The 27,639-nt window shown below is 39.4% G+C and overlaps 1 protein-coding gene across 2 annotated transcripts in view; it reads right to left on the reverse strand.

The window, feature by feature from the left end:
- Positions 1 to 27,639, reverse strand: part of rbpjb (recombination signal binding protein for immunoglobulin kappa J region b) — a 106,285-nt gene that overhangs the window by 61,241 nt on the left and 17,405 nt on the right. The window contains exons 1-3 of one of the 2 annotated variants that reach the window (XM_080189188.1): positions 14,396 to 14,465; positions 10,015 to 10,053; positions 9,018 to 9,113 (exon numbers count right to left, since the gene is read on the reverse strand). In XM_080189188.1, coding sequence (XP_080045314.1) covers positions 9,018 to 9,113; positions 10,015 to 10,053; positions 14,396 to 14,397 — 137 coding nt within the window. In that variant the 5' untranslated portion in view covers positions 14,398 to 14,465. Of the gene's footprint in view, positions 1 to 9,017; positions 9,114 to 10,014; positions 10,054 to 14,395; positions 14,466 to 27,639 lie in introns of those variants that run through there. The other variant, XM_080189179.1, reaches the window with a different exon arrangement.

Genomic DNA, 27,639 nt, shown 5'->3' on the forward strand with positions numbered 1-27,639 from the left:
GGTGCTCTGGTTTCCTCCCACAGTCCAAAGATGTGCAGGTTAGTGAATTGGCCATGATAAACTGCCCCTCAGTGTTCCAGTGTATGTGGGTTAGAGGGATTAGCGGGGTAAATATGTGGGGCTACAGGGATAGGGCCTGGGGTGAGATTGTCGGTACAGGCTCGATGGGCTGAATGGTCTCCTTCTACACTGTAGGGATTCTACAACTCTATGACATATGCCAGGAGGTTTACTTGAGACATAAGCACAACTTTAGACTAATTTCAGCACATGAACAAGTGGCACACTATTAGATTTTTTAGAGCAATGCTTAAATTAAGTGCCTGCCTTCCCTCCTTGGTTGTCATAAACAAACAATCAAATTGTATCAACCACTATTTATGCCTCAACTAATATCATTAGAACAGATTAACATAGCCAGTTATTTCAATTGTTTTGTGAAACCTTGATGTGCACATATGTGCCATATATCAAAAGTACTTCATTAAGCGTTTTGCAGACATCAAGTATCTGAAAATTGCTGTATAAATGCAAGACTATTTAAAAGTCTAAAGCTAAGCCTTTATCTTTAAGCACATCTGCAGCAGCAGTATGCATGTTAAGTATGTTTTGATGGGCAAAAGGAGGAGTTTTTTTGGTTTGCATATGCAGCCAATACAACATGCTAAAAATTAACAGATCAACACTGTGGAGCACATTAGCTACTTCAACCATCACAGTAAGGCCAGCTCAAGTAGGTTACTGCAACCACTCTTTGCTGACTTTCAAATACTGAGTCATCCTTAGATGACTCAAGATTCAGATTGCCGAATTAAAACCACGTCATTTTGCTACCTATTCTTAAACTTAATTCTTTTCCTGAACCTATACAGTTGAGGCAAAAAAGCTTGCTGCTTATTCTTGTGAGCAACTTTTTCCAAAGACTAGAACAGAAGAGTTGTCACAGTTATAAAAAAAATTATAGACTAGGATTATCCACTACATGATGAGATATACATGAACTGTTAGAAAACGCAAAGCATACAACGACCATTCAAAATTACAGGAACAACCTGCAACATTATAAGACAAGTTATAAAATCCTATCCACTAAAATTCTCGTCTTCATAACTGCCATGTGCATCATCTTTTGTGTAATAAGGTGTTTCGTAGAATGTTTGGGAAATGGATAACAAGCTAGGAAAAGGACAGATTAAAAGGGATAATCAGATGCTTTGAGGTTTTTGCAAAGATACCATGAGCATAAGGAGGGAGAGATTCAAGAGGATAAAGTACTGGAATGTGTGATTGGGGTACAGTGGGGAGGAAAAGTGTGCTGAGTGAGAGCAAGCGTGAGTGCAAGGGAAGTAACATCCTTTACGATAGGAACAGAAAATGCTGGAAAATCTGACAGCAGGTCTGACAGCATTTGGGAGGAGAAAATAGAGCCAACATTTCAAGCCCAGGTGATCCTTCATCAGAATAGATGATGGGTAGTCTAGACTCGAAACATTGGCTCTATTCTCTCCCGACAGTTGCTTTCAAACCTGAGATTTTCCAGCATTTTCTGTTTTTGTTTCACATTCCAGCATCCACAGTATTTTACTTCTGTCCAGGTGGCTGTGTTGCCTGCCCAATGCCAGGGTTCAAGGCATCTGCTCTGGACTGCAGAAGAATTTGCAATGGGAGAGGGAGGATCCAGTAGCCATGGCTCATGTCAGAACAAATGGCATAGGTAGAACTAGGAAAAAAATTCAGAAGGAGTATACGAGTTGCTAAGGGCTAAAGGATAAAGCAAAATCTCAAAAGGTAATAACCTGGACTACTATTGAGCAATGAACAAATTGGCATATGGTAAATCAGATTAGAGTGTTAAATGGATGGCTCAAAGAGCAATGTGTGAGGAATGGAATACTGGCAAAACTACTGAGGAAAGTGGAGCTGTTTCACTGTAATGGTCGTCACCAGAACCTTGCTTGGATGAGTGTTCTGATGATTCAGATAACTAAGATATAGAGAGAGGGCTTTAAGCTAAACAGTGAGGGCAAGGATCAAGTTCTGGAAGGTGTGATGAATTAAAGAGAGAAGACAAAGCAAGGAAGCATATTAGAAATAAGGGAAGTAATGATCAGAGCATGGCAGGAAGGGACAGCGTGTACAACCTAAGGGTGCACCATCAGATAAGGCAACAGAATGCAAAAATAATAAAAAGAGAACTAAAAGTTCTATATCTGAATGCACATACATTCATAACGATACAGATGAATTAAAAACACAAATAGAAATAAATATATATGATCTGGAAGCCATAACAAAGATATGGCTGCCAGATGACAGAAGTTGGACAAAGATACATGACATTTAGGAAGGATAGAAGCTAAGAAAAGTTGGAGGGGTGGCTATGTTAATTAAGGATAACACTGGTGCAATAGAGAGAGGTTATCTTATTTAAGGAGATCAAGATGTTGGATCAATTTAAATAGAGCTGAGAAATAGTAACGACAATAAGTCATTTGTGGGAATGGTTTATAGGCCCCTTAACAGTAAGCACCCAGGGAATTATAGACCAGTTAGTTTAACGTCTGTTGTAGGAAAAATGCTTGAATCCGTAATCAAGGAGAAAATAGCAAGGCATCTTGAGAAGAATTGTTTGATAGAGCAGACGCAGCACAGTTTCGTTAAGGGGAAGTCGTGTCTGACGAATTTATTGGAATTCTATGAGGATGTGTCTAGTGCGGTGGATAGAGGGGAACCGGTGGATATGGTGTTTCTCGATTTTCAGAAGGCGTTTGATAAGGTGCCACACAAAAGGTTGTTACAGAAGGTTGGGGGCATGGAGTTGGGGGTAGGGTGTTAGCATGGATAGGGGACTGGCTGTCAAATAGGAGGCAGAGAGTGGGGGTCAATGGGTGCTATTCGGATTGGCGGTTGGTGACTAATGGAGTGCCCCAGGGATCGGTGCTGGGGCCTCAGCTATTTACCATTTATATAGATGATCTGGAGAAGGGAGCTGAGTGTAAGGTGTCGAAATTTGCTGATGACACAAAGATAAGTGGAACAGCAAATTGTGCGGAGAGTGTGGAAAGTCTGCAGAGGGATCTAGATAGGCTGAGCAAGTGGGCAAGGACCTGGCAGATGGAATACAGTGTTGGCAAGTGTGAGGTTATCCACTTTGGTAGGAATAATGGTAGGAAGGACTACTACTTACAGGGCGAAAAGCTGCAGCATGCTACGGTGCAGAGGTACCTGGGGGTCCTTGTGCATGAGTCTCAAAAACCCAGCCTACAGGTGCAGCAGGTGGTCAGGAAGGCAAATGGGATGCTGGCCTTCATAGCGAGGGGGATTGAATATAAAAGTAGGGAGGTCTTGCTGCAACTGTACAGGGCACTGGTGAGGCCGCAGCTGGAGTATTGTGTGCAGTTTTGGTCGCCGCACTTGCGCAAGGATATTTTGGCCTTGGAGGGAGTGCAGAGGAGGTTCTCTAGGCTGATACCGGAGTTGAGGGGGTTGAGCTATGAGGAGAGGATGAATAGACTGGGCTTGTACTCGTTAGAGTTTAGAAGGGTGAGGGGAAATCTCATTGAGACATATAAGATGATGAAAGGGATGGATAGGGTAGAGGTGGAGAGGTTCTTCCCACTCAGAAAGGACAGCAGGACTAGAGGGCACAGCCTTAAGATAAGGGGGGGTGCAGTTTGGAACAGAGTTGAGGAGGAACTTCTTCACTCAAAGGGTGGTGAATCTGTGCCCGTTGAAGTGGTGGAGGCTACCTCGCTAAATATATTTAAGAGGCGGGTAGATAGGTTTTTAGTAGGCAAGGGGATTAAGGGTTATGGGGAGAAAGCGGGAAAGTGGAACTGAGCCACTTCAGATCGGCCATGATCTTGTTGAATGGCGGGGCAGGCTCGAAGGCCTACTCCTGCTCCTATTTATGTTTTTATGTTCTTATAAGATGGGGTATACAGGAAGTAGTAATGGGAACTAAGAAAAGTAGAGACTTACTCTATGGGTGGTTTTAATTTACATCTGGATTAGACAAATCAGATTGGCAAAGGTACTATGAATGATGAGCTCAATGTTTTGGGGGCAGTTTCATAGAACAGCATGCTTTAACTGTAATCAGAGAGCACAGTATAATGGATCTGGTAATGTGCACATATACAGCATTAATCAATGACCTCATAGTGAAGGTGCTCCTAGGTAGCAATAAGAGGGACAGAAGAGCAGGTCTAAGACAAGTATTTGGAATTATAAAAGGGTAATTGTGAGAGCATGAAGACAAGAGCTGACCAAAGTAAACTGGGAAATTAGTTAAAGGATAGGTCAGTAGAGATAGAGTGGGAGGCATTTAAGAATTTATTCCAAAATACCCAAAATAAATATTCCAGTACGAGCAAGGTCACAAAGGGAAGGACACCATTCAAAAAAATACAAATGGTTCAGACACAGTCAAGACATATTCCCCCCAAAAGCAAAAGCATGGTAAACAAATCCAGAGCTTACTGGATGAAAAGAATAAAGAAGAAAAAAGTGCTAATGACAGGTATCAGGTAGAAAATACAACTGGGAAACAAGTGGAATACAGAAGATTCATGGGGGCAGGGTGGGGGAGCATGTTAGGGAGGCGAAGGGGGATGAGAAAAGATTAGCAGCCAATATACAAGGGCAATTCAAAGTCTTCAATTGGCATATACATAGTGAAGGGATGGTAAAAGAATTAGGACCGATTAGGCATCTAAAAAAGAATTTTATAGATGAGGCATGGCTGAGGGATTAAATGAATACTTTGCATTTGCCTTTACCAAGGAGGTAGATGCCATCCAGGCCATGATGACTGAGGAGGAACGTGTCACCAGAAAAGTTCAAAATTGATAAGGAAGAACTGGATAGACTGTCGGTACTTAAAAGTTAACAAGGTACCAGGACCAGATGAGAAGCATCCAAGGATGTTGAAGGAAACGCAAGTGAAATTTACCAGGGCACGGGTTATAAACTTTCAGTCTTCTCTGGACTGGGGGGGAGGGAGAAAGAGAGAGAGAGAGAGGAGGGAAAGAAAGAGAGAGAGAGAGAGAGAGAGAGAGAGAGAGAGAGAGAGAGAGACTGCAAATATTAATGTGCTTGTTCAAGGATAAGCCCAGTAATTACAGAGCTGTCAGTTTAACTTCCATGGTGGGAAAGCTTCCAGAAACAATTATTCAGGATAGAATACCCACATGAAAAAATGTGGGTTGATTTCTAAAGGGGAAATTGTGTTCAACTAAATTGGAGTTGCTCTGATATGCATACATGCACTTTCAAAAGGAATTTGATACAGTGCCAGAAAACAGACTTGAGAAACGTTATGGCTCACAGAAAAAAAATACAGTAGCAATATGGATACAAAATTGGCCGAGTAATATTAAACAGTGATTAATAGTCAATGGATATTTTTTGGGCTGGAGTCAAGTTGATAGCGGGTTTCCCCAGGGGTCAGTATTGGGACCTTGCTATTTCTGATTTATACAAACATTCTAGATCATGGTGTGCAGGGGACAATTTCATAGCTTGCAGATCACATAAAACTTGGAAGCATTGTGAACTGCAAAGAATGAAGAACTTCAAAAGGACACGGACAAGTTGACAGAATGGGCAGATATGTGGCAAACAAATTTCAATGTGAAGAAGTGTGAGGTAATGTATTTCAAAGATACAAAGAAAGATACAAAGAACAACCCAGCACGGGAAACAGGCCCTTCGGCCCAACGAGCCTGCGCCGCCATTTCAACAAAGCATTTTCCTACACCTACCATGCCCCATGTGTATGTGAATGGTACCCCTAATGTAGCCAGATTCAGGGGAGAATAGTGTAGGGTCAATTTGGTACACCAATCAGCCTAAGAGCACATCTTTGGGGTGTGGGAGGAAACTGGAGCACCCGGAGGAAACCCACGCAACCACAGGGAGAATGTGCAAACTCCCACAGACACAGACCCAAATCCATGTATCTGCACAGCTAGCAGTGATAGTCACTGAGCTGTTGTGGTGCCCGTCTGATGGTAGGAAGAACATGGAAAAACAATTAAAAGATAAGGGGTACAATTTTTAAGGGGATGTAGAAGCAGAGACACCATGGTGTATTTGCGCATAGGTTATTGAAGGTGACAGGACAAATGAAGAGAGCACATTGAAAGTACACAGTATCCTGGGCTTTATTAACAGAAACAAAGAGTACAAGAGCAAGGACGTTACGCTGAACTTGTACAAGACACCAGCTAGAATTCTGTGTATAATCTTAGGAGCCACACCATAGGAAGGATGCAAACACATTGGGCAGAAGAGGTCCAGAGTGAGAAACTGCAGTTATAAGGATAGATTGGAAGTTGGGGGTGTTCTCCCTAGGGGAGATTTGATAGTTATTCAAAATCATGAGGGAGCTGCACAAGATAGATAGCGTGAAACTACTACTACTACCTGGAAAAGGATTGAAAATGCACTACCTGAAAGTTAGTGGAGCTAGGTTCAACCAAGGCTATGAAATAGTACATGAGAAAGGCAGAAAAATGGCATTAAGTCATAATGATCATTTGAAGATTTGATGCAGACACAATGGGCAAGATGGCAGCCTCCTGAGCCATAACAACTGTGATTGTGTGGCAACTAAAATTAAAGTATCAAATTGAAAAACGTATAATTCTGCAAGGATGAGTGGCACATCAGAAGATTGGACAGAATGTAAAAAACAACAAAGAATGACTAAAAGATTAGTGAAAAGGAGAAATTAGAAAGAGAAAGCTAGCTAGAAATACAAAACAAATAGTAAGAGTTGCTACAGGTATTTAAATAGGAAAAAATAAAGTGAGTGTTGGTCCTCGATTGTGAGAATGGGGAATTAATAGAAAGTATGGAAATTATGGATAAAACAAACAGATTGTGTGTCCAACTTCACCATAGAGGTATCAAGTAACATCCAGAAATCATTATGAATCAGATAATGAAAGGGTGGCAGGAACCAATTACAATCAGGGACAGAGTAATGAGAAAATTTTTAGTATTAAAAGCTGACAAGTCTCCAAGCCCTGATGAATTTCATTGTCAGGTCTTAAAAGAAGTGGCTGCTGAGAGAGTAAATGTATTGGTTTTAATTTTCCAAAATTGAAAAATAATTGTATTGAAGTGCATTTAAGACCCTGAGGAGACTTGACAGAGTGATGCTGAAAGGATGCTTCCCCTTGTCAGATAGACCAGAACTGGGGGACACAGTTTAAAAATAAAGGCAGACATGAAGATTCTGAAAAGGACCCATCAGATTACAAAACAGCAAATGTGACTCATTTATTCAACAGAGGGAAACAGAGAGCAGGAAACTACAGGCTGGTTAGCTTAACAACTGTTGTAGAAAAATTGCTGGAATTTATTAAGCAGATTATAGCAATGCACATAGAAAATCTCAATGCAATCTGGCAGAGTCAACATGATTGGTGAAAAGGAAATCATGTTTGACTAATTTGAGGAAGTAACAAGCAATGCGGATAACCTACATTTAATTTCTAGAAAATACTTGACAAGGTGCCACATTAAAGGTTACTACACAAAAGGCAGAGTACAAGCTGTGGCAGGTAACATACTAGCACGGATAGAGGATCAGTTAGCTAACAGAAAACAATAGGCATAAATGGGTCATTTTCAGGTTGACAAGTTGAGTGCCACAAGTGCTGGGGTGGGGGGTGTTTGGGAAAAGAGAGGCAGTGGCACAGTGGTTTTATTATTGGACCCGTGATGCAGAGACCACGGATAATCCCACCATCTCAGATGAAATTTGAAATCAATAAAAGTTGGAATTAAAATTATGATGGTGACCATGAAAGCCACTGTCATAAAAAACCCATCTGGTTCATTTATGTCCTTTAGGGAAAGAGAACTACCATCTTTAGCTGGTTCGGACCTACATGTGACTCCAGAGCCACAGCAATGTGGTTGACTCTTCAATCCCTCTGAAACGGTCTAGCAAGCCAATCAGTTCAAGGGTAATTAGGAACAAGCAATAAATGCTGGCCAAGCCAACAATGTCCACATCCCAAGAATGATTTTTTAAAAATGCAACAATAAATCAGATGCAAACTGTGCTAATTTTTGAGATTTCCCCCCCTCAAAGTTCGGTATCAGCAAACATAAAACCTGCCATGAACCAGTGCAATTAGGCAGCATTAAAAAATATTCTTTGATACATTTCAGAGTGGTAACCTATGGTAATATTATTAACAAGGCTGAAAACGATCATAAAAATAAGCGTTTTTAACTAGGATTTCAAGTTGAACTCATCTGTAATCTGACTTTAAATAAATGAAAATGACTAAAAATGACATTTATTTATAATTTCAATAATGTTATATAATACATTTGTCACTTTCCTGGTAAATTATAACATTAAGATAAAAGCAAATTACTGCAGACGCTGGAATCTGAAACAAAAACAGAAAATGCTGGAAAATTACAGCAGGTCTCACAGCATCTGTGGAGAAAGAATACAGCTAACGTTCCAATGACTCTTCAGAGTTTTAAAACATGCCTGTATGTCTTTGTATCAAGAAAGTGCCCAAATTAATATCCTCCTTGAAGGCTCACTATTACTATCAAGACAGGCCACCAACCCTATTTCAAATGAGCATAGAAAGCATGTCAGGAACAGCATCATGTGTACCTAAGAATAAGGTGCCAACCTGATGAAACTACAATACAGGACTCTGTGCATCCTAACAGAAGCATGCTAAGACCAACTAAATGTGGCATTACTTGAAAAAGCAAGGTGTTTTTCACTACATACTTACTATAAACACAGACTTTCATCCTCGAGTCATTTGTGGAACTGTGTCAACTGATCATTTACTAAATGATGTGACTATTTGAACATAACCTAATAATTGCAAAGCATTTTGGAACCACTTGATGACATAATTAAGCAAAATATAAATGCAAGCTCTCCCTTTCTGGCCAGGTAGATGACTTGTACAACTGCAACATGAATCAAAACACACCACGTTGAGTTCAGGTAAGCAACTCACCTTTTCTCATTTCCATAAGATTTCTGTGCAACCTTAGCATGTAAAATTAATACAGTTTGATCACCACGCTCCTTAAGGTAATTCCGCATTGCTTCCCTAAATAAATACAAAAAGACAACATTTACCATAAGTTTACATCTTAAGTGTTAAATCCTCACAACAGGTTTTTGTGGGTTGGAAAAATAGGTAGTGGCATTAGAATTGATTTATCACTTGCATAGACGTTGCAAGCATAATACACATCAGTTCTTAAACAAAAGTTTTATTCTAAAATACTTCAAATACCTCAATTGTGAGAGCCATGATGTGGAATCGCCGGTGTTGGACTGGGGTGGGCACAGTAAGAAGTCTCACAACACCAGGTCATAGCTTTCGGAGTGCAGCTCCTTTATCACCTGATGAAGGAGCAGCATTCCAAAAGCTCATGCTACCAAATAAACCTGTTGGTCTTTAATCTGGTGTTGAGACACTTCTTGCTCTGTGAAGGATTGATTTTTTACATAGTAATTTCGGGAGGTCACAAATCAATTTAGTGCTTTGTTCTTTGTTATTTGGACAATTTATTCCTTGAATCATTTTACCAGATAAACAAACAAATCTATTTTGATTGACAATATTTTATGAATACACTTCAAATATGCCATATAAAGTATTCTATAAAGAATCATCCAGCATAAAAATAGCTTAATTCCCAAAGTGCAAAAGACTGTAAGAAGGAATGCCCTCAAATATCAATTAGTTTTCATCAGTTAGTATGTCAACTTACTCCTACAAATTTCATACAGCATTCACCACAGAAAATGTATTGGCACATTAAGCTGAGTATAATTGGTCCCTGGTAAAAAAAAAAATTCCCTTTCCTAGATCTTTTGGATTGTAACCATAGGCTCCATATTCTAATGCAACACATTCATGCGATTGCATAGCGATTTATGACACTTTCATCTCAACCAAAATTACAGTCAATTACAAAGTACCAGATGTGATGGAATCTTACCTGGTAAGGCGTTTGGGCTGAGGTCGCTCTCCAAACTTCCTGTAAAGCAAACAATAAAAAGCACAGATGAGCATTAAAAAATTGCAAATCAGAATTTCAAAAATGGGATACGATTTGCCTCCTGGAACATTTCTCCATACCAAACATACTTTCCTCACCCTGTGCCTCAACACACCATGTATAGAATTCATAAATTATCAGGAACCAATGCTAACTTTTAAACAACCAAACTATACAAAACCTTCTCTTAATTTCATGTTACAATCTTCCTTGTTCACAACCCTTCTAGAGAACATAGCATCAGAGAATCTGAAATCCACAGACACCACTAATTCTTCAAGCCGCCAGGTGATCCACTTGAAGAGTGAACTGAAATCTGTGTACACAAATTTCCATTTAATATGTTAACAAGATAGATATATGCAAACAGAATAAAATGTAATAACATGTCATACTTAGATGCAGCCTGAAACTGCAAAGTAATCATGAGTTAAGTTGGATAGAAGAGAAACAGGCACAAATCTGCAAGTGATAAATGAATGACTGATATTATGTTGCAGTTGTACAGGACCCTATCTGGAGTCCTGAGTTTTGGGCATTGCATCTCAAAAAGTGTCATAGTTTTGGGATAAAATAAGTTCAGGTACCGATCGGCCATGATTTAATTAATTTGTGACACAGCTGAAGGGACTGACCAACTAATTTCTATGCCTTAGTCCCATTTCTGAGGTCAAGAATGTTTTCACACAGTGGCTCTTAGTCATGAAGGCAATAATCTTTGAATTATTCAACAGTTGGATATCATGACATCAACACAGGCGTAGTAGAGGACAATAATGGCCCGTTTTAGCTCAGCTGTATATTCTTGGCTTGAGTTGACAGATTGGAGATTCAAATCCTACTCTAGAGATTTAAGCACATAATCTGGTCTGTAATTTCAATTGATGGAATGTTGCACTCTTAGATGTGCCATCAGAAGTGGTGTTAAAACTGAGGCCAGATCTGCCTTCTCATGGCAAAAAGAGCAGGGGCATTTTATTGGTGTTCCCTCCAAAACGTATCCTATAACCAACAATACAAAAACGCCATTTTATATTCAATTATCCTACTGCTGTTTCTGGGACCAATCTGTATGCAAATTGGTTACCATGTTTTCCTACATTACAAGTAATAGGTTACCATGTTTCCCTACATTACAAGTAACTGCACTTCTGTAGCATGAAGTGTTTTGGGGCGATCTGAAAACTGCTAGACAAATGCAATCTGTTCCTCCTTCAACAACTATTAAAATAATTTTTTTTTCCAATTTACGTTTAAAGGATCTACCAGATTCAGTATTGCCTACCCTAAATTGGTATGAGGATAAATATACATGGTGGAAAATAGCCTGCTGGAAAGGAATTAAGAGATTAAGACTAAAAAGGAAGGATAAAAAAAATGTATTTCTTCCCTGTGAGTATCCCTTCTGTAGATCATATTTGATTTTCAAATGGTTTACAATGAGAATGTTATATACATTTGCATCAAGTTGAATGTAAATTTCACGCAAATCGATATCATATAAAGAAAGCAAAATATTTCCAAATGGGGACCTACAAAATAAAAAAAAAATGAGCAGCCCACGTTAGCAATCCAACACTGAAATTTTATTTGGAACTACCTCTAGTAATCCAAAAATCAGACATCAAAACTTAAAAAACTGCCAAGGCATTTGACTGATTATGAACTACTTTATGACCAGCTTCTGGTTTCTTTTGTCTGCTGCTATGAAAAGGCTACAAGGACTATTTGAATGCACTCAGGCTGCACATAATTTCAAAAAAATACACAAGTTATAATTTAAAAAAATGATGTATTGTAATAGGCATGGGAGGGAAAGGATCAATTGACATGGTCATATACAAATAGGATATGATGTCCAATTCAATCACATTTTGTACTCTAATCTTGATCAACATTCCTTCATTAGCTATTGAAAAACTATGCTTACCAGAGTGGTGTAAAATGTCTCAAGATACTTCACCAATAATGAATCAAACAGCCAAAATGGGAAAGAAGAGATTAAGAGAATGACCAGAGGTTTGGCTGAAGGGACGAATTGAAGTTTTGAGTGGTAGAAAGTGGTGTTTAGGAGCAAACTTCCAGAGACAAGAAATTAATTGGTTGAAGACAATGATAGGAGTGACACAAAGGAGCGAGAACAGATTCTGAAAGGGTGAAAGAAATATTAATAAAAGGAAGAGATGTTTTTAGCTATGATTGAAAATGAAGATCAGGAAAGGAATTGACAGTTTACTGCTTTAAGACTATTCATCCATTCAAATCATAAATGATCAGCAATTTAATTCATTATACCCTCCTTTGCCCCATACTCCTTAATAGCTTTAGTTAACAAAACATCAATCTCAGATTCAAGATCAACAATGATCTGGTATTAATTGATGTTCACAACATACAAGAATGGAACCACACTAAAGCAGGCCCATGGAGAAAACACAAGTAGATTTCACAAATCAGCCACGTTGCAACTGAGAGGAATAGTTGAGCAGGACAAAAAGGGATGATACGATATGGTCATAAAGGAAGTAATGCGTCACTTTTGGTAGGACAATTCTGTGCTCAGAAGAGAAAAACAGCTCGAGTCCAAAAGGGTCCAAACTGAAGTGTTAGGTACAGTGCTGGATGACATAGGGAAATAACTTTGGAAGTTGAGATTGGAGATGTGCAAGAAAACCTGGAAGCAGACAATAAATAAAAACTTTATACAATAGCAAATAAAGACAAGAAATAAACTAAAAACATAGTTAAGCTAGAGTTTCAAGTGTTATTCAGCAACTACTTCCAACATTGAATTTGCAGCTTACAGAAGTGGCAAAAAGTAACTGCAGTGCACTGGAGTTATTGTGCAGAATTCCAATCATAGGAAGCTCAATAATCAACATAAGAAATTGGCTTCCACAGTGGAGATAACTGTGGAATAATAAACTAAATGCTACTTTTTGGGGGCTGACGGGTGAAAAGGACTAGAGAAGGGAGACTGTAGAAATATTGCAGGAAGACTTGTCATCCATTGTACTTCAACTGTATATTATCTGCCTCTAGATCAGAGAACCCAGCTCAATCCTTAATTCTTTCCAACTACCGACTCACCTCAAATATGTCCTGACTACATTGCATCCCAGCACCACGTCCATCAACTTCCTTCTTCTCTACCTCCTGCCTACTTTCTACTCACTGTCAACAATTTCTGATTTATTTTCATCTCAGCCAATTTCAACTAGCTACATAAATTAGCACCTCTTCGCCTATTAAGGGTTTTTCATTGTACAATTTATTAACAATGGTTTTCACATTTTAGCATGAGTTTCTTTGCAAATATATTTCTGGGATTGCCCTGCTAATCCCTGAAGTATTCAGTGTTGAATGTTACTTGAAAAACAAAGGCAAAAATACTACTAAAGCAGAAGTTGTTTACTGGCTCATCACAACAAAAATGTCAGTAAGTCAACAGAAGCAGTAAAATATAGACAGCCAATGGGCATTTGCAGATCTATTCAGAATCCCCTATATTTTCAGGATTCCCACCTTAAGTCTTTGGATTTACAACTAAAAGTTACGTAATTCAAGCAAAACTTAACATACGCAAATAATTCAATTACTTGAATGTGAAATGTATTGCATGAAATTCAGTCATTCTATTCAGGTAGTCAAAATATCAGCACAATTCGCATTCTGGGTGAGATAATGTCACCATCCCTGGGAATGTCCTGTCCCACTGGCAGAACATATCCGGCAGAGGTGGTGGCACAATGACTTAATGAACTTAAAAAATTACCTCCATCTGTGCCACTGGTTCATCGATCTTATTACAGGTGCTTCATGCGTTCAGATAAAAGACCTTTAACTTCATTTTAATTTTAGCCTCTGCAATACGTATAGGATGATGAATGGGATGGATAGGATAGAGGTGGAGAGGCTCTTCCTGCTCAGAAAGAACAGTAGGACTAGGGGGCACAGCCTCAAGATAAAGGGGGGGGGGGGGGGGGGGGGTTTAGAACGGAGTTGAGGAGGAACTTCTTCACTCAAAGGGTGGTGAATCTCTGGAATTCTCTGCCCGTTGAGGTGGTGGAGGCTACCTCGCTAAATATTTTTAAGATGCGGGTTGATGGGTTTTTGATAAGCGAGGGGATTAAGGGTTATGGGGAGAGGGCGGGAATGTGGAACTGAGACACGACAGATCAGCCATGATCTTATTGAATGGCGGAGCAGGCTCAAAGGGCTGAATGGCCTACTCCTGCTCCTATTTCTTATGTTCTTATGTTCAATGACCTCATTGATGTGGAACTTATAAAGTTTACTTACTAGTGACAAATAGGCTTACATTAACACTGCAATGAAATTACTGTGAAATTCCTCTAGTCGCCATATTCCGACATCTGTTCAGGTCAATGCACCGTACCAGCACATCTTTCACCCAGAGAAAATGCATACAGAGATGGAGAGAACATGCAGACTTTGCAGTGATCCAAGCCGGGAATTGAACCAAGATTCCTGGCGCTGTGTGCCACCGTGCCGCCCACAACTCGGTCCCTCCCAGCCCCACTTGCTTTTCTTTACTCACTTCATTGCACTGTTCCACAGATCTCAATTTGGCTTGCATGCTAAAGCTTCACATCCAATTTTGTCTTTGTACTTCTCTGGCTTCCCTCTTAAGTGAGACGTTAAACTGAAAAGCTTACACAAAGTGAGTTTCCGGTGATCATTACAAAATTCTGCACTCTCAAAGCTCAGACCCAGCTCATATCTAACCCAGGTTAGTAGTTCATTTCCTGATTTGAAAATTTCAGTACAAAGCCCACTACATGATGCATATTCATTTAATACCACAATTATAGGGATTCATGTCAAAAGATAGAAATGCTTCATGGTGAACTAGTTGGACATGACAGGCTGAATGTCCAGCCAAATGACCTCTTTTGTGCCACAAATAATTATGTAACCAGAGCAGAAAGCTAATTTAACTTGTACTTTCACCAGCTAAAAATTGATACACACCTGGTACTGGTGACAAAGCCCAAGCAAGCCAGAAACTCACCCAGCCTTGAAACTATTTCCAACTTAAACTGTACCAAATTACCTCTCATATTATAACCCATGCCCAAGGTGAGGAATGGAGTCACATCCACTGGGTACCACAACAATAAATGGGGCTATATCATAATCCAGTAAACTAAAATTATTAGAATATGATTTAAGAAAATGATTTTGATTTCTGATATACAGTATGAAAAAAATTCTGATACCTCCTAAAATATTAAGCAGTGATAGCACAAACCTTTGAGGATTGAACTCTATGTAAAGTAAATAAAACATATTTGAGAATAACTGCAATATTAACAAAATATAGTGCAGGAGAATAAAGTTGCCCAAATATGTCACAGTTCAGTTTATCTGTAGGTTCAGTATTTTGTTCCCAAAAATTAGGTTGATGCATCACACATCAAAGTTGTGGGAGACAGATTCTGGAGCTATTCTTTCTACCCTGTGTATCAAGGAAGAACCAAAAAGAACAAACAAGTAATCCAAACTATTCATAAACATTCCAGTGACTACAGAGTAATGTTAACAGACTTACTGATACACAAAATCAAAGTAGTAAAGGTGCTCCTTGTTTTCCTCACCACAATCTCCCCCATTGCCCCCACCAACACTCAATCAAGTGACAAAATATTTATAAAAATAATACAACCTACCTACCAAACTTTCAAACAGACTCCTTGCGGAAAACTCCTGATTCAAGGTAGGTTACATTTCATGTTTAGCCAATTAAATTAGTCAAACCTCTTGTTGTATTTCATCTTAGCAATCAAAAGACTTCATAAATCTAATGTGTTTGTCAGATGAACATTTCCTGATCTTTGTCTGAAGAATCAATACAAAGATTTCAAAGTGACGCTGAAATGCAGAATTTTTATTCAAAGTGATAAAATCACAAATTAGCTGAGTTTTGATAATTCAATTATGCAGCCATAAAATCTAGAGTAAACCATTTAATTCAGTTTGAATCATATACACTTAGAGCACAAAAGGAATCCATTCAATCCAGTCTGTCATGCCAGCCAAAAAAGGATTATCCACCTGCATCACTTTCCAGCTTTTGGTCCATTGCCTGGCACATACAGCCAAGTATGTTTCCTGGAACAGAAAAACCAAACTTTTTTTTTAAACGCAGTCAGGATTTCTGCCCCCATCATTTCTTTTCAGGCAGTGAATGTCAGACCCCCGCCACCAATCTGAGAAAGAATTTCACCTTAATTGCCCTCTTAGTTTAAAACTGCGCTCCCAGAATCTCTAGCATATTCCACCTTCACAATGCCAACGTTAAGAAGGAACTGAACATCACCCTGGATGGCCAGACACTAAAGCACAATCCCCATCCAGTTTATCTTGATGTCATCCTTGATGGAATCTTCACATACAGGGAGCACCTCCAAGATTGGAGGGAAAAAAAGTGAAACCCAGAACAATCTGCTCAGTAAACTGGTTGATAACTGACAGTGGCCAAGACTCTAATGGCTTCTGCTCCTGCTACAATCCTGTACTCAATTGTGGAATATCACATACTAATATGGTACAAACTGCCCATGATTCAGCTCAACAATTCTCATTGGTGGATACTCTTTGGCCAACTCACCTCCCCCAGTTCCTGAGGAACACTGCCCCACAACATGCCATCCACATCAAAAGGGGGATTGTAACAGAAAAGGTGCTAAAGCAGCTTATTCTGCCCTTACTTAAGAATGCCGTTAAAAAAAACAACTGTACTACTTCCCTCACATCACCCGTATGAATAAACTCACCACAATGAAGATAATCTAAGTACCTAAGGCAGAAGAAAACACCCACCAGAAATCACTATCATAGATCTACTACTTGTCCAACTGGCTTTGATCTCCCACAGCAGAGGCCCTTTTAAACATTTCCCAAACTGGTCAAGGCCTCTGTGCAGCCATCCAACAATCATTGGCATTATCAAGACCATCCAGGATGCAGTTCAACAATGATTAATATTGTTAAAGAGTGTCCACTGACTGGATTACTGAAAGGGGGCTTAAAGAATTCCATCCAGCCATTGTCAAGGCTACAAGCTAAATAAATTCAGTCTCTGCAAGAATAAATTAATTCTTATCCAGTCTATCTTACTCCTCAATTTTGTACACCTCAAATAAATTGACCCTCAGCCTCTTCTGTTCCAAGAAAATATAGTAAGAAGTCTCAAAACACCAGGTTAAAATTCAACAGGTTTATTTGGTAGCAAAAGCCACTAGCTTTCGGGTCTCTGACCCTTCATCAGGTGAGTGGATCCACAGATGAGTCCACTCACCTGACAAAGGATCAGAGGCCCGAAAGCTAGTGGCTTTTGCTACCAAATAAACCTGTTGGACTTTAACCTGGTGTTGGAGACACTTCTTACTGTGTTTACCCCAGTCCAACACTGGCATCTCCACACCAAGAAAATATATCCAGCCTATCAAATATTTCCAGCCCTTGTAGTATCTCATAAATCTCCTCTTTAACCTCCTGAGTATGATTATATGCTTCCCGTGGTGTGACAACCTGAACTACTGTGATCTAACTAGTGTGTTATATGGAATTCTAATGAAATCCTCTCACTCTTATAATGTGACCCAGCTAATAAAGGAAAGTATTCTATTGCCTTCTTGTCTACCTGTCCTCATGCTTCTTAGGATCTGCAGCTGCATACTCCAAAGTGTCCCTGTCCCTCTACACTTTCTAGTATCCTATCATTTATTGTATTCCTTTGACCTCCCAAAATGAATTACTCCGCATTCAAATTTCATTTTCCACTTCTCTGTCCACGGCTTCCTACAGCTTTTTTACCTCAATATCAGCCACATTAGCAATTTTTGTATTATCTACCAAACTTCTTAGTTATGTCCCTTACGTTTAATTCTAAGTCATTGATAAATACTATGAAAAGCAAGGGAACTGGCACCAAGCCACTGCAGCGGAAATAACCTTCAAGTCACAAAAACACTCTGACCATTGTCCTTTGCTTTCTGCAACTGAGCCAATTTCAGATGCAACTTGACACTTGCCCTTGGATCCCATCAGCTTTCATTTTCCTGATCAGTATGCCACGTGGGACCTTGTCAAAAGACTTGTTAAAATCCACAGACAGATCAAACATGCTACCCTCAATGAATTTTGAGGAAGCAGCAACATAATCAAATGAGTCAGCCATAGCCTTCCCTGAACAAATCCACGCAGAACTTCCCTCAATTAATCTATGCCTTTCTTAATGAGCATTCAACTGATAAGAATATCCCTCGAGATTGCTCACAGATCATTCAGTTTTGGAAAACATTTCTAATGTTTACTGCGGTCCTCCAGCAAGTTCAACACAACAGTAGGAGTTCAGGAAATTATGAAACTAGATCAGAATGCACACATGGTATTGCACAGATTACTGAAACTAAAAACAAAAATGCTTCACTGACATATTCTACTCAATTCAAAAATTACTTAATTCAAATTATGGAATTTTAGTTCAAAACCACCATCAAGTACGTACCACATCATTGTTATTTTTAACTACCATTTTTCATAAATTGCTTTGTGACATCGCAATTATTCTTCCTCAAATATTTTATTCTTTTAGTTACATTACATAGAGATATTGCTCCTCCCACTTACAATGGATTTGCAGTCCTTGTTGAAGCTGCAAGTGTAGCAACGCACAGGGGAGGCTTTTCCATCATTTCGTCTCTAATGACCAGAACCTCAAGCACTCTGGATGACAAAAACTCCAGACATAATGTCAAAATTCAATATCAGAGTTACAAACAATCCATTTATCTGGTATAGTCTTTTGAACTGCAGAGATTCACTCCAAACATTTGAGTTTAGAGCTTTTATTTAATGATTTAAACTGTTTTTAAACATAGAAACAAAGAAGTAGGGGCAGGAGGCCCTTTGAGCCTACTCTGCCATTTATCATGATCATGGCTGATCGCCCAACTCAATAGCCTAATCCTGCTTTTTCCCCCATAACCTTTTTGATCCCATTTGCCCCAAGTGCTATATCTAACTGCCTCTTGAATACATTCAATATTTTGGCATCAACTACAGCTCACCACCCTTTAGGTGAAGAAATGTCTTCTCATCTCTGTCCTAAATGACCTACCATAAATCCTCAGACTGTGGCCCCTGGTTCTGGGCTCTCCCACCATCAGGAACATCCTCCCTGTATCTATCCTATTTAGCTCTGTTAGAATTTTAAGTCGAAGAGATTCCCCCCTCATTTATTTGAATTCCAGCGAAAACAATCCGAACCTAGTCAATCTCTCGTCATACATCAGTTCTGCCATTCCTGGAATCAGCCTGGTAACTTATGATTCCAACACAGGAAAATTAATAATTGCTTCTGTTTCTCCTCACATAAATTAAGAAAGTTAGAACCCCCATCAGAACTTGTCAGAAACTAGAACATCCAGCCCACCTGAAGAATTATTTTCTGGCTGGCTGTCAATATATAATGTTGAGTACAATACCTAAACAGAACCAAAATTAGTTTCCATGAAGGATACACAAAATTTATCTACAGATGCTGAAAATAGTCTCATGGCTCAGATAGAATTTGCAACCCTGGAAGAGAATCGGTGAAGAAACAGAATTGAAAACTCAGCATGTAGACAAGGTAAGAATGTGAAAAATGACAGGTGACTGTATAGATAACAATGATTTTAGGGAAACAAGCAGCACATTACCATTGGTTATTCATACACCTGTATCCTAAATCAGATCAGAAATAAAATGTGCGAATTGCTTTGAAAAATTTGACAACGGCACTTCTAAGGGATCTTTGTTGATCCATATTTCAATGCATTTCATTTATGTTGTTTATTTGAAACAATGGGGCTGGGGGGAAGAAACCTGATGTTTGTTTTCTCGAAATTTTACTTCAAATAGACAATATCAAATGCTTTAAATCATGGAGAAATATAGTTGTATTAGGACATCAATGGTTGATGCTTCAAGTAACTTTGAAAGATAAACTTTGGACAAGCTGTTCGTACATTTTTGTACTTTAAGAAGTTTGTTGCTATTAGTACTCTGTATACAACTTATTACGAAAAGCAAAATGTTGATAACTTACAATAAAAGCAATGATTGAAACACTCTGGTCAGGCACCATTTATGAAGAGACAAAGGTACGGTTAAAATTTCCCATCTATAAACTTGTATCTGAACCTGAAAGATTTGAGAAACAGCTTGCAAATCAGAATAGAGCCAAAGAAAGGGAATGATCTTTAATTTAGCAATCAAATGACAGAAATGACAATGGCACAAAATATAAAGGAGACAATTTAAAGAAACTAAAGAAACATACAGCCAAAGCGCATGAACAATCCCATCCACATTCCTTCCAGACCTATGAGAAGGGGCCCCTATTGTCCTCACTGTCCCCAAATCAATCTCCATTATCGATGAACCAACCACAGTTCAGCCATTAATAACCTGATCACACCAAACACCTCCTACTATTCCCTTTTTGTATTTAGTACCCAATGATTTTAGGGAAACAAGTAGCACATTGCCATTGATTATTCAAAGTATCTTTATTCAGATCAGAAATAAAATGTGCAAATTGCTTTGAAAAATAAATTTGACAACTGCAAATTTTATGAGGCATGAGACTATCTGTACAGTCACCTGTCATTTTTCACATTCTTGCCTTTTCTACATGCTGAGTTTTCAATTCTGTTTTTTCACTGTTTCTCTTCCAGGGTGCAAATTTTATCTGAGCCATGAGATGATTTCCCTCCCTGTACCCAGTCAAACTTTTCCAACATTTCCGAACATCTGCTTTGCTTTCCCTGATACGCTGCCTGTAAGCGCAGGATAAATACCTGCTCTTTGACCTTCTATTCAACTGCCAAGGACTCAAAACAGTCCTGATGGAGGAAGTTATACTTTATTTCTCATGGCTGCTCTAAGAACCAGGCAGGAAATAAATAAATGCTAAATCAAAGGTGTAAATAATTGTGAATGAAACAAACTGATCAATCCCACGCGAGTGGGTGAAGAAGGATCGATTGGTTGACTGCTGAACATACAAAAATGTCAAGACAAGCAAGCAGGAATAGCATACTGCACCTGCATTTAGAAGACACATTGCTCGTGATATGACTAGGAAGGACAAAAATCAATGTGAAACAAATCGAAGGAGGGATGTCCTATATAACAATTATACACATGAAAAATTTGCCCAAGTGCGGTTGCTAATAAATGTTGATCACAAGCACTTTTCTGTTTACTGGTTTTGCCTGATAGAGTCAGAATTTTCCACCACAAAAAGAGGCCCCGAGGTCACAGAAAATATGAAGCAATATGGTAATACAATGTTCTAGATGCATTTACTATTTGCTGACGCATGTACAGCTGTTTCAAGTTGTCATTCTGATTTGCGTGGTTGATTGCCTACCTTTTACAATGGCAAGGGTTGGTCTGTAGAGGCCAATGAGTTCAAACTCTTTTACTGACCAATACAGGTAGGCTGAGCCGATTTTGTTCATCTTCCTGTCAATACAACACTGCCTCCAGATGCTAAAATGGAAATTATTTACTTTGTTCCCTCCAGAGGCGGTACACTAACCAATGTTATCTTGTTTACATCGTTGGCAGTAGCAGAATTGCCACTTGAAGGAAAAAAATCAACCTTGAAGTTAAGAGCACCAGAAACTTTCCCACTGTCCTTCAGCTTCCCTTCGTAAGTCTGCTATGTTTATCTGATTACTCCATAATGTACCTAACACACAACCTAAGTTTTCCATACATATTTAACTAGCATGCTACCTTGTGTTAAAGATAACCACATTCCCCGTTTCTGTCCTCTGCTATTGCTACACTGTTACATCAACGCACTATGTTGCAGCTACAGGTTTAACAACACTTCTTGCAAAGCAATACAAAGTTAGTGCTCTACATCAAACTCAGCTTTGAGTGAAAACCTCCTTAGAGATATGCATATAATTCTGCTTACAAATACCCAAATTACAATTCAATGTTTGTGGTGAAGTCAATGGGATGGATAATTCTGAACACAAATTTCAGAATTCAGCTCAAAGTTCCCCATAGGCCCAACTAAGCATGAGAAGTAGCTTTAATTCAGCTGCAGCTTGACTAAAAATGTAGGAAGTCAATTCAACAACTTCATTTCCCAGTCTTTCCTGATGAAAAGTTGCTCTTCATATCCTGAGCACAACTCGCATTGTATTGATGGGCTAATGTGGTCAGACACAGTTTCATCCTTTCCAGTTTTGTGTGTACGCATACATGCAATGGTGACTCACTAATAAGATTCTTCATTCTCTTCCTATCCCTCACTTTCTCACTAAGATCATGGTCTAACCACACAAAACTGGAAAGGATGAAACTGTGTCCGACCACATTAGCTCATCAATACACTGAACCACGATTCAAAATGTCTGAGGAAGCACAGAATACCCATTCAAAGCAGAACATTATCAGTCTTAGAAAATAAATAGAAAAAAGAGAAACAAAAAAAAAGGTAAATTCTGCTGATTCTGGAAATCTGAAATTGAGAGAGAAAATGCCAGAAATGCTCAGGTCAGACAGCATCTGTGCAGAGGAACAGTTAACATTTCAGTTTGATTACCTTGATGGAAAAAAAGAGAAACAAGGAACTAATAAATAGTGAATTTATTTGAATATCAAGGATTTCTTTTTATTTACCATGACCAAATGCCATATATGAGCAGAGAGTAAAAGGACCAGCCTCAGCTCAGTGGTAGAAGGTCAAGAATTCAGTCCCACTCCTAAAATATGATCTCAAATCAGACTGCTCCCTTGTCAGTGAGAAATTAAACCATGTGGTTGTAAAAATCACAATGCACTTTTCAGAAGAGTTCACCCAGTATCCCAAACAATATCAATAAAAAGTTATCTAGTCATTTATTTCACTGTTGTAGTGGGAGCTTTCTACAAGCAATTTAGTCGTCGTGCTGCCTATATTAGCAACAGCATTCAAAAGTAATACGAGATATTGCAATCATGAAAACACTACAAATACAAGTCTTTTTATCTTTGCTCACTCCATTAACAAATATGCTGGACCAAAATAATACTACTAATCTATATTCAATGCAGAATGCATAATCAAAACAAAAACACATACTTCATTTTAAAGCAAGCGCCCAGTCACTTGCTAGAGATAAGTAAAATTTATGAGCTGCTCAATTTACTGCCAACATACATCCGTAAGAAGAAAGAGGAGCACAAGAGAATTTGGGACTAATCAGGTGCAGAAACCTCAAGTATGTTCCACTGACCACACATCATTAATTGCTAAATCTTCTGCTTTCAACCCCATTCATTTACGTCTGGCTTTGTATGAAAGCAGAGTTAAAAACTGCAGAACAAATTTAATCTCAAACTTGATGTGGTTAGGGAACTCTTAAGTATTTCTTGCAGAGCTGCTTAAATTCATAGCTAAAATCTTTTCAATAATTTACTGATCATTCTTCAATTGTAAATCAAAACCATAGTACCACCTATGCCTTCACTAAACAGTACAATTTAGATCTAGGACAAAGTGGGTTTCCTCCAGATGCTCTGGTTTCCTCCCACAGTCCAAAGCTGTGCAGGTCAGATGGATTGGCTGTGCTAAATTGCCCTTTAGTATCCAAATATGCATAGATTTAGGTGAATTAGCCACTGTAAATGCGCTGGGTTGGGGGGATAGGGCAGTGCGTGGGCCTGAGGGAAAATAGAAAGGACATTGGCTCTGACAAAGGGTCATCCAGACCCGAAACATTAGCTCTATTCTCGCCCCAAAGATGCTGTCAGACCTGTTGAGATTTTACAGCATTTTCTGTTTTTGTGTAAGATAATTGAACTTGCTTAATTCGGAAACAAAAACAGGCTAGTCATTAAGATTTTTCATTTGGAGATCTCATTCTTTGAAATTTTGGCAGTTTAATTACTGTGTCCACTAATAGGTTATCCCTTTCTTGCAAAATCATACCCCAGTCTATACCACTGAGACCAATTCTCCTGTCACTTCCTTCAGCACTCAACCCCAAAATTGGAAATCATTCCTACAATTAAAGACCTGAAGATCTTAAAGACCTTTGTGTCCAAAATGTTTAGGCTAGGTGGATTCGCCATGGTAAATGTCTGGGGTTACGGAAATAGGGTGGGGTAGGTTTGGGCAAGATGCTGCTTTGCAGAGTCAGTGCAGATTTGATGGGCTGAATGGCCTCCTTCTGCACTACAGGGATTCTATGACTCAGCCACAAAACCAAGAAACCTAAACTGAGCTGAATGTCTCAGCAACCATTTTGCTCAATACAGAAGATATTTAGCCCATAACCTTTATATGAGACAATAGTCTTAATTTAATCAAATCATCTCCTAGCAATGAAGAGTTGTAGAGTCATTTCCAGTACAGAATAGACATTTGGTTCATTGAGTTCATGCCTGCTCCCCAGAGAGCAATCCAGTGAGTCCCAATCTCCCACTCGATGCCTGGAGCCTGAAAGCTCATTTTCAGTGAATGTTTAAAGGAGGTTTATATATACATCTCAAGATGGATTGGTAGTTTAATAACTTCATTTATAAGGCTGACTGTTCTTCACCTATCACCCTCTTAGTTGCCCTCCCATTAAAAGAAATAACCATTCCAACAATTATCCCCAGCATGCCTTCTGTTTATACAAAAATACATTTTCCATTTCGTAGCATAACACTCCTTTTTAAAACAATATATCCAATAAATAAAAAAATCCACTGGCAATTATATTTTACAATATATTAAAAGATGCACATCACATTCAGATGAAACATTGCTACAAATGCAATTTTTTTTTAAATGTGTACCTTGCAATTAAGCCAAAAACGTCCAACAAGCATGTTCCAATTTTCAAAGTTCCTGATTAAATAATCAAATTCTGAGCTCTATTTACTTTGCATTCTTATAGGAACAGACAGTAAACACTCAAAATAAGCTCCACTATACAGGACATGCTGTTCATATGCCTATCAGATTCCCAATGTATCTGTTCTACTTGGAAATTGGTCATGGTAGGAGATTCCCAGAAGGACAATGGAAATATTTTAGGAATGCTCTGCAGAGGTCGAACATACGAACGGCCTTATAGGAGACCCTTGCAACCAGCCACAATGGAGAAGACTCGTTTGGGAAGGCACTGAACACTTTTTTTTATTTTTATTCCAATTCAATCAAATCAAGTCCAATTCAGAATTGAGACATTCTCGATCCAAGCTGACAAGACAGGGCTCTCAACTCCAGTCTTGGGCTTGATCTGCATGATTCAAGCTGGTTAAAGTAGGCATTGCACCTCGACCAAGGCTTGATCTCATTTGAACTTAGCCAGAACGCCAGATGCCGCTTTTAAAAATTACTTCAAATGAAGCCAAAATGTAACCTAATGCAACCATGTACAGAATGTCGATGCTACACTTGATCTTAGCCAAAGCTGAATACACGTACTTTTGTCAAAGTAGGTGTGGCAAAGTCACGGCGTCAGGGGGAATGCATACAAACCTCCAATCTACCCACCCCTTCAAGCAACACCTGCCTATCACATGGTGGAAGCTGCAGATTATGTACTGGACTCAGAACCCATCAAATCAGATAGAATCAAGGATGTCTTGCTTCCAAAGGGACTGCCTAAGAAGAAGGATGAGTTCTTCCACACCAGAAGTTCTGCAACATTTCATCTTATAATACTTCAGTGAATGAAAACAAAGTCAATTTACCTTAAGCAATCCATACTAGTTCAGCCAAACTAGAAACGTGTTTTAAGTCTTGCATCGATCATACTTCCAGCATCATACACCAGTTGTCACTTTCCTACCAATGCAACACAATCTTGAAGTATTAACCTTGGCTCAATGATAAGCATCTGATTCATAAGACTGTACCTTCAAGAATCATCCATGTGACCTAGACTACTAGCCTTATATAGTAGGACTGCATCATTGAGCATACTATCTTTTTGGCTGAGATATTACACCATGGTCCTGTCTGCCTTCTCAGGTGAACGTAAAGAACCCAAGCATTATTTGAAGAGCATAGGTACTCGTCCACTTTTCAGCCAATATTTATCCCTCAACCAATATTACAACAACAGATTATCTGGTCATTTAACTGATAGTTGTTTGTGGGAGTTTGCTGTCTGCAAATTGACTGTCTGGTTTTCTACCTTACAACAGAGGCTATGCTTCAAAAATACTAATTGATAATAAATCATTTCAGAACATCCTGAGGTCATATACCTCATCCTGTGAAAGCAATTCTTCATTTTCTCTAAAATAGTGAAATATTACTGACGAAGTTCCACGAAGAACCAGACACCTGATTATCAGCAGTGAGCAGTACTGACAAGCTGATCTTGCTTGGCAATTTCAATGCAAGAATAGGATGTGACTGCAATCTGGCAGGGAGTCATTGGGAGGCATGGAGTGGGCAAGTGTAACAGTAATGGCCTACTCTTACTGAAGACCTGTGCAGCACATGACCTCATCACCAATACAACCTTCTGTCTGCCTACCCGTAACAAGACCTCTTGGATGCACCCCCGCTCTAAGCATTGGCATCTTATCGACTATGTCGTTGTCAGGAGAGAAGACAGACAGGATGTCAGAGTAACCAAGGCCATGTGTGGTGCTGACTGCTGGACAGATCACAGGCTCATTGTCTCCAAAATGAGGCTCTGCATCAGACCCAAGAGGCGACCACAAAGAAGCAAGGTTATGAAAAGAATCAATGCGGCCAAGCTAAAGAACCGCAGCATAGCTTCAGCACTGGCTGAAGATTTAGAAATCAAGCTTGCTGACCTACACTTTGCAGGCAGCACTGAGGATGACTGGGAACACTTCAGGGACGCTATCCATACATCTGCGTTGAAGATGCTCGGGCCCTCTACCCCCAAGCAGCATGATTGGTTTGATGAGAATGAGGAGGAGATACAGGCTCTACTTGTTGAAAAGCACCATCTTCATCGGGCCTGTCAGAACGATCCATCTTCAGCTGCCAAGAAAAATGCTTTTACCAGGGCTTCCAGAACAAACTGCGTAAAATGCAGGATGTCTGGCTGAGTGCCAACGCAGATGAAACACAAGGATACGCTGACAGAAACGACTTGAAATGGTTCTATGAAGCCCTCAACACTCTCTACGGACCTCAATCTCTCAGGAGTTCCCCCTCCTGAGTACAGATGGTACAACTCTCATTACAGAGAAAGATCAGATCCTGCAGAGATGGGCTGAGCACTTTGAAGCCATCCTCAACCGACTGTCATCTATTAACGATGAGGCAAGAGACAGGATTCCCCTGGTTGATATCAACAGCGCCATGGATGATCCACCAGTAGTAGCTGAAGTCACGAAAGCTGTCAGCCAACTATCCAGTGGCAAAGCCCCAGGGGCAGATGCCATACCCACAGAGATCTATAAAGCTGCTGGTCCTGCACATATCGAGAAGCTCACTGAGTTGTTCCAGTCCTTTTGGAAGCAAGGATCCATTCCTCAGGAACCTGAAGATGCTTCCATCGT

Source organism: Carcharhinus amblyrhynchos, chromosome 1 (assembly GCF_965287045.1).
Source record: "Carcharhinus amblyrhynchos chromosome 1, sCarAmb.v2.hapA, whole genome shotgun sequence".
NCBI classification, from domain to species: domain Eukaryota; kingdom Metazoa; phylum Chordata; class Chondrichthyes; order Carcharhiniformes; family Carcharhinidae; genus Carcharhinus; species Carcharhinus amblyrhynchos.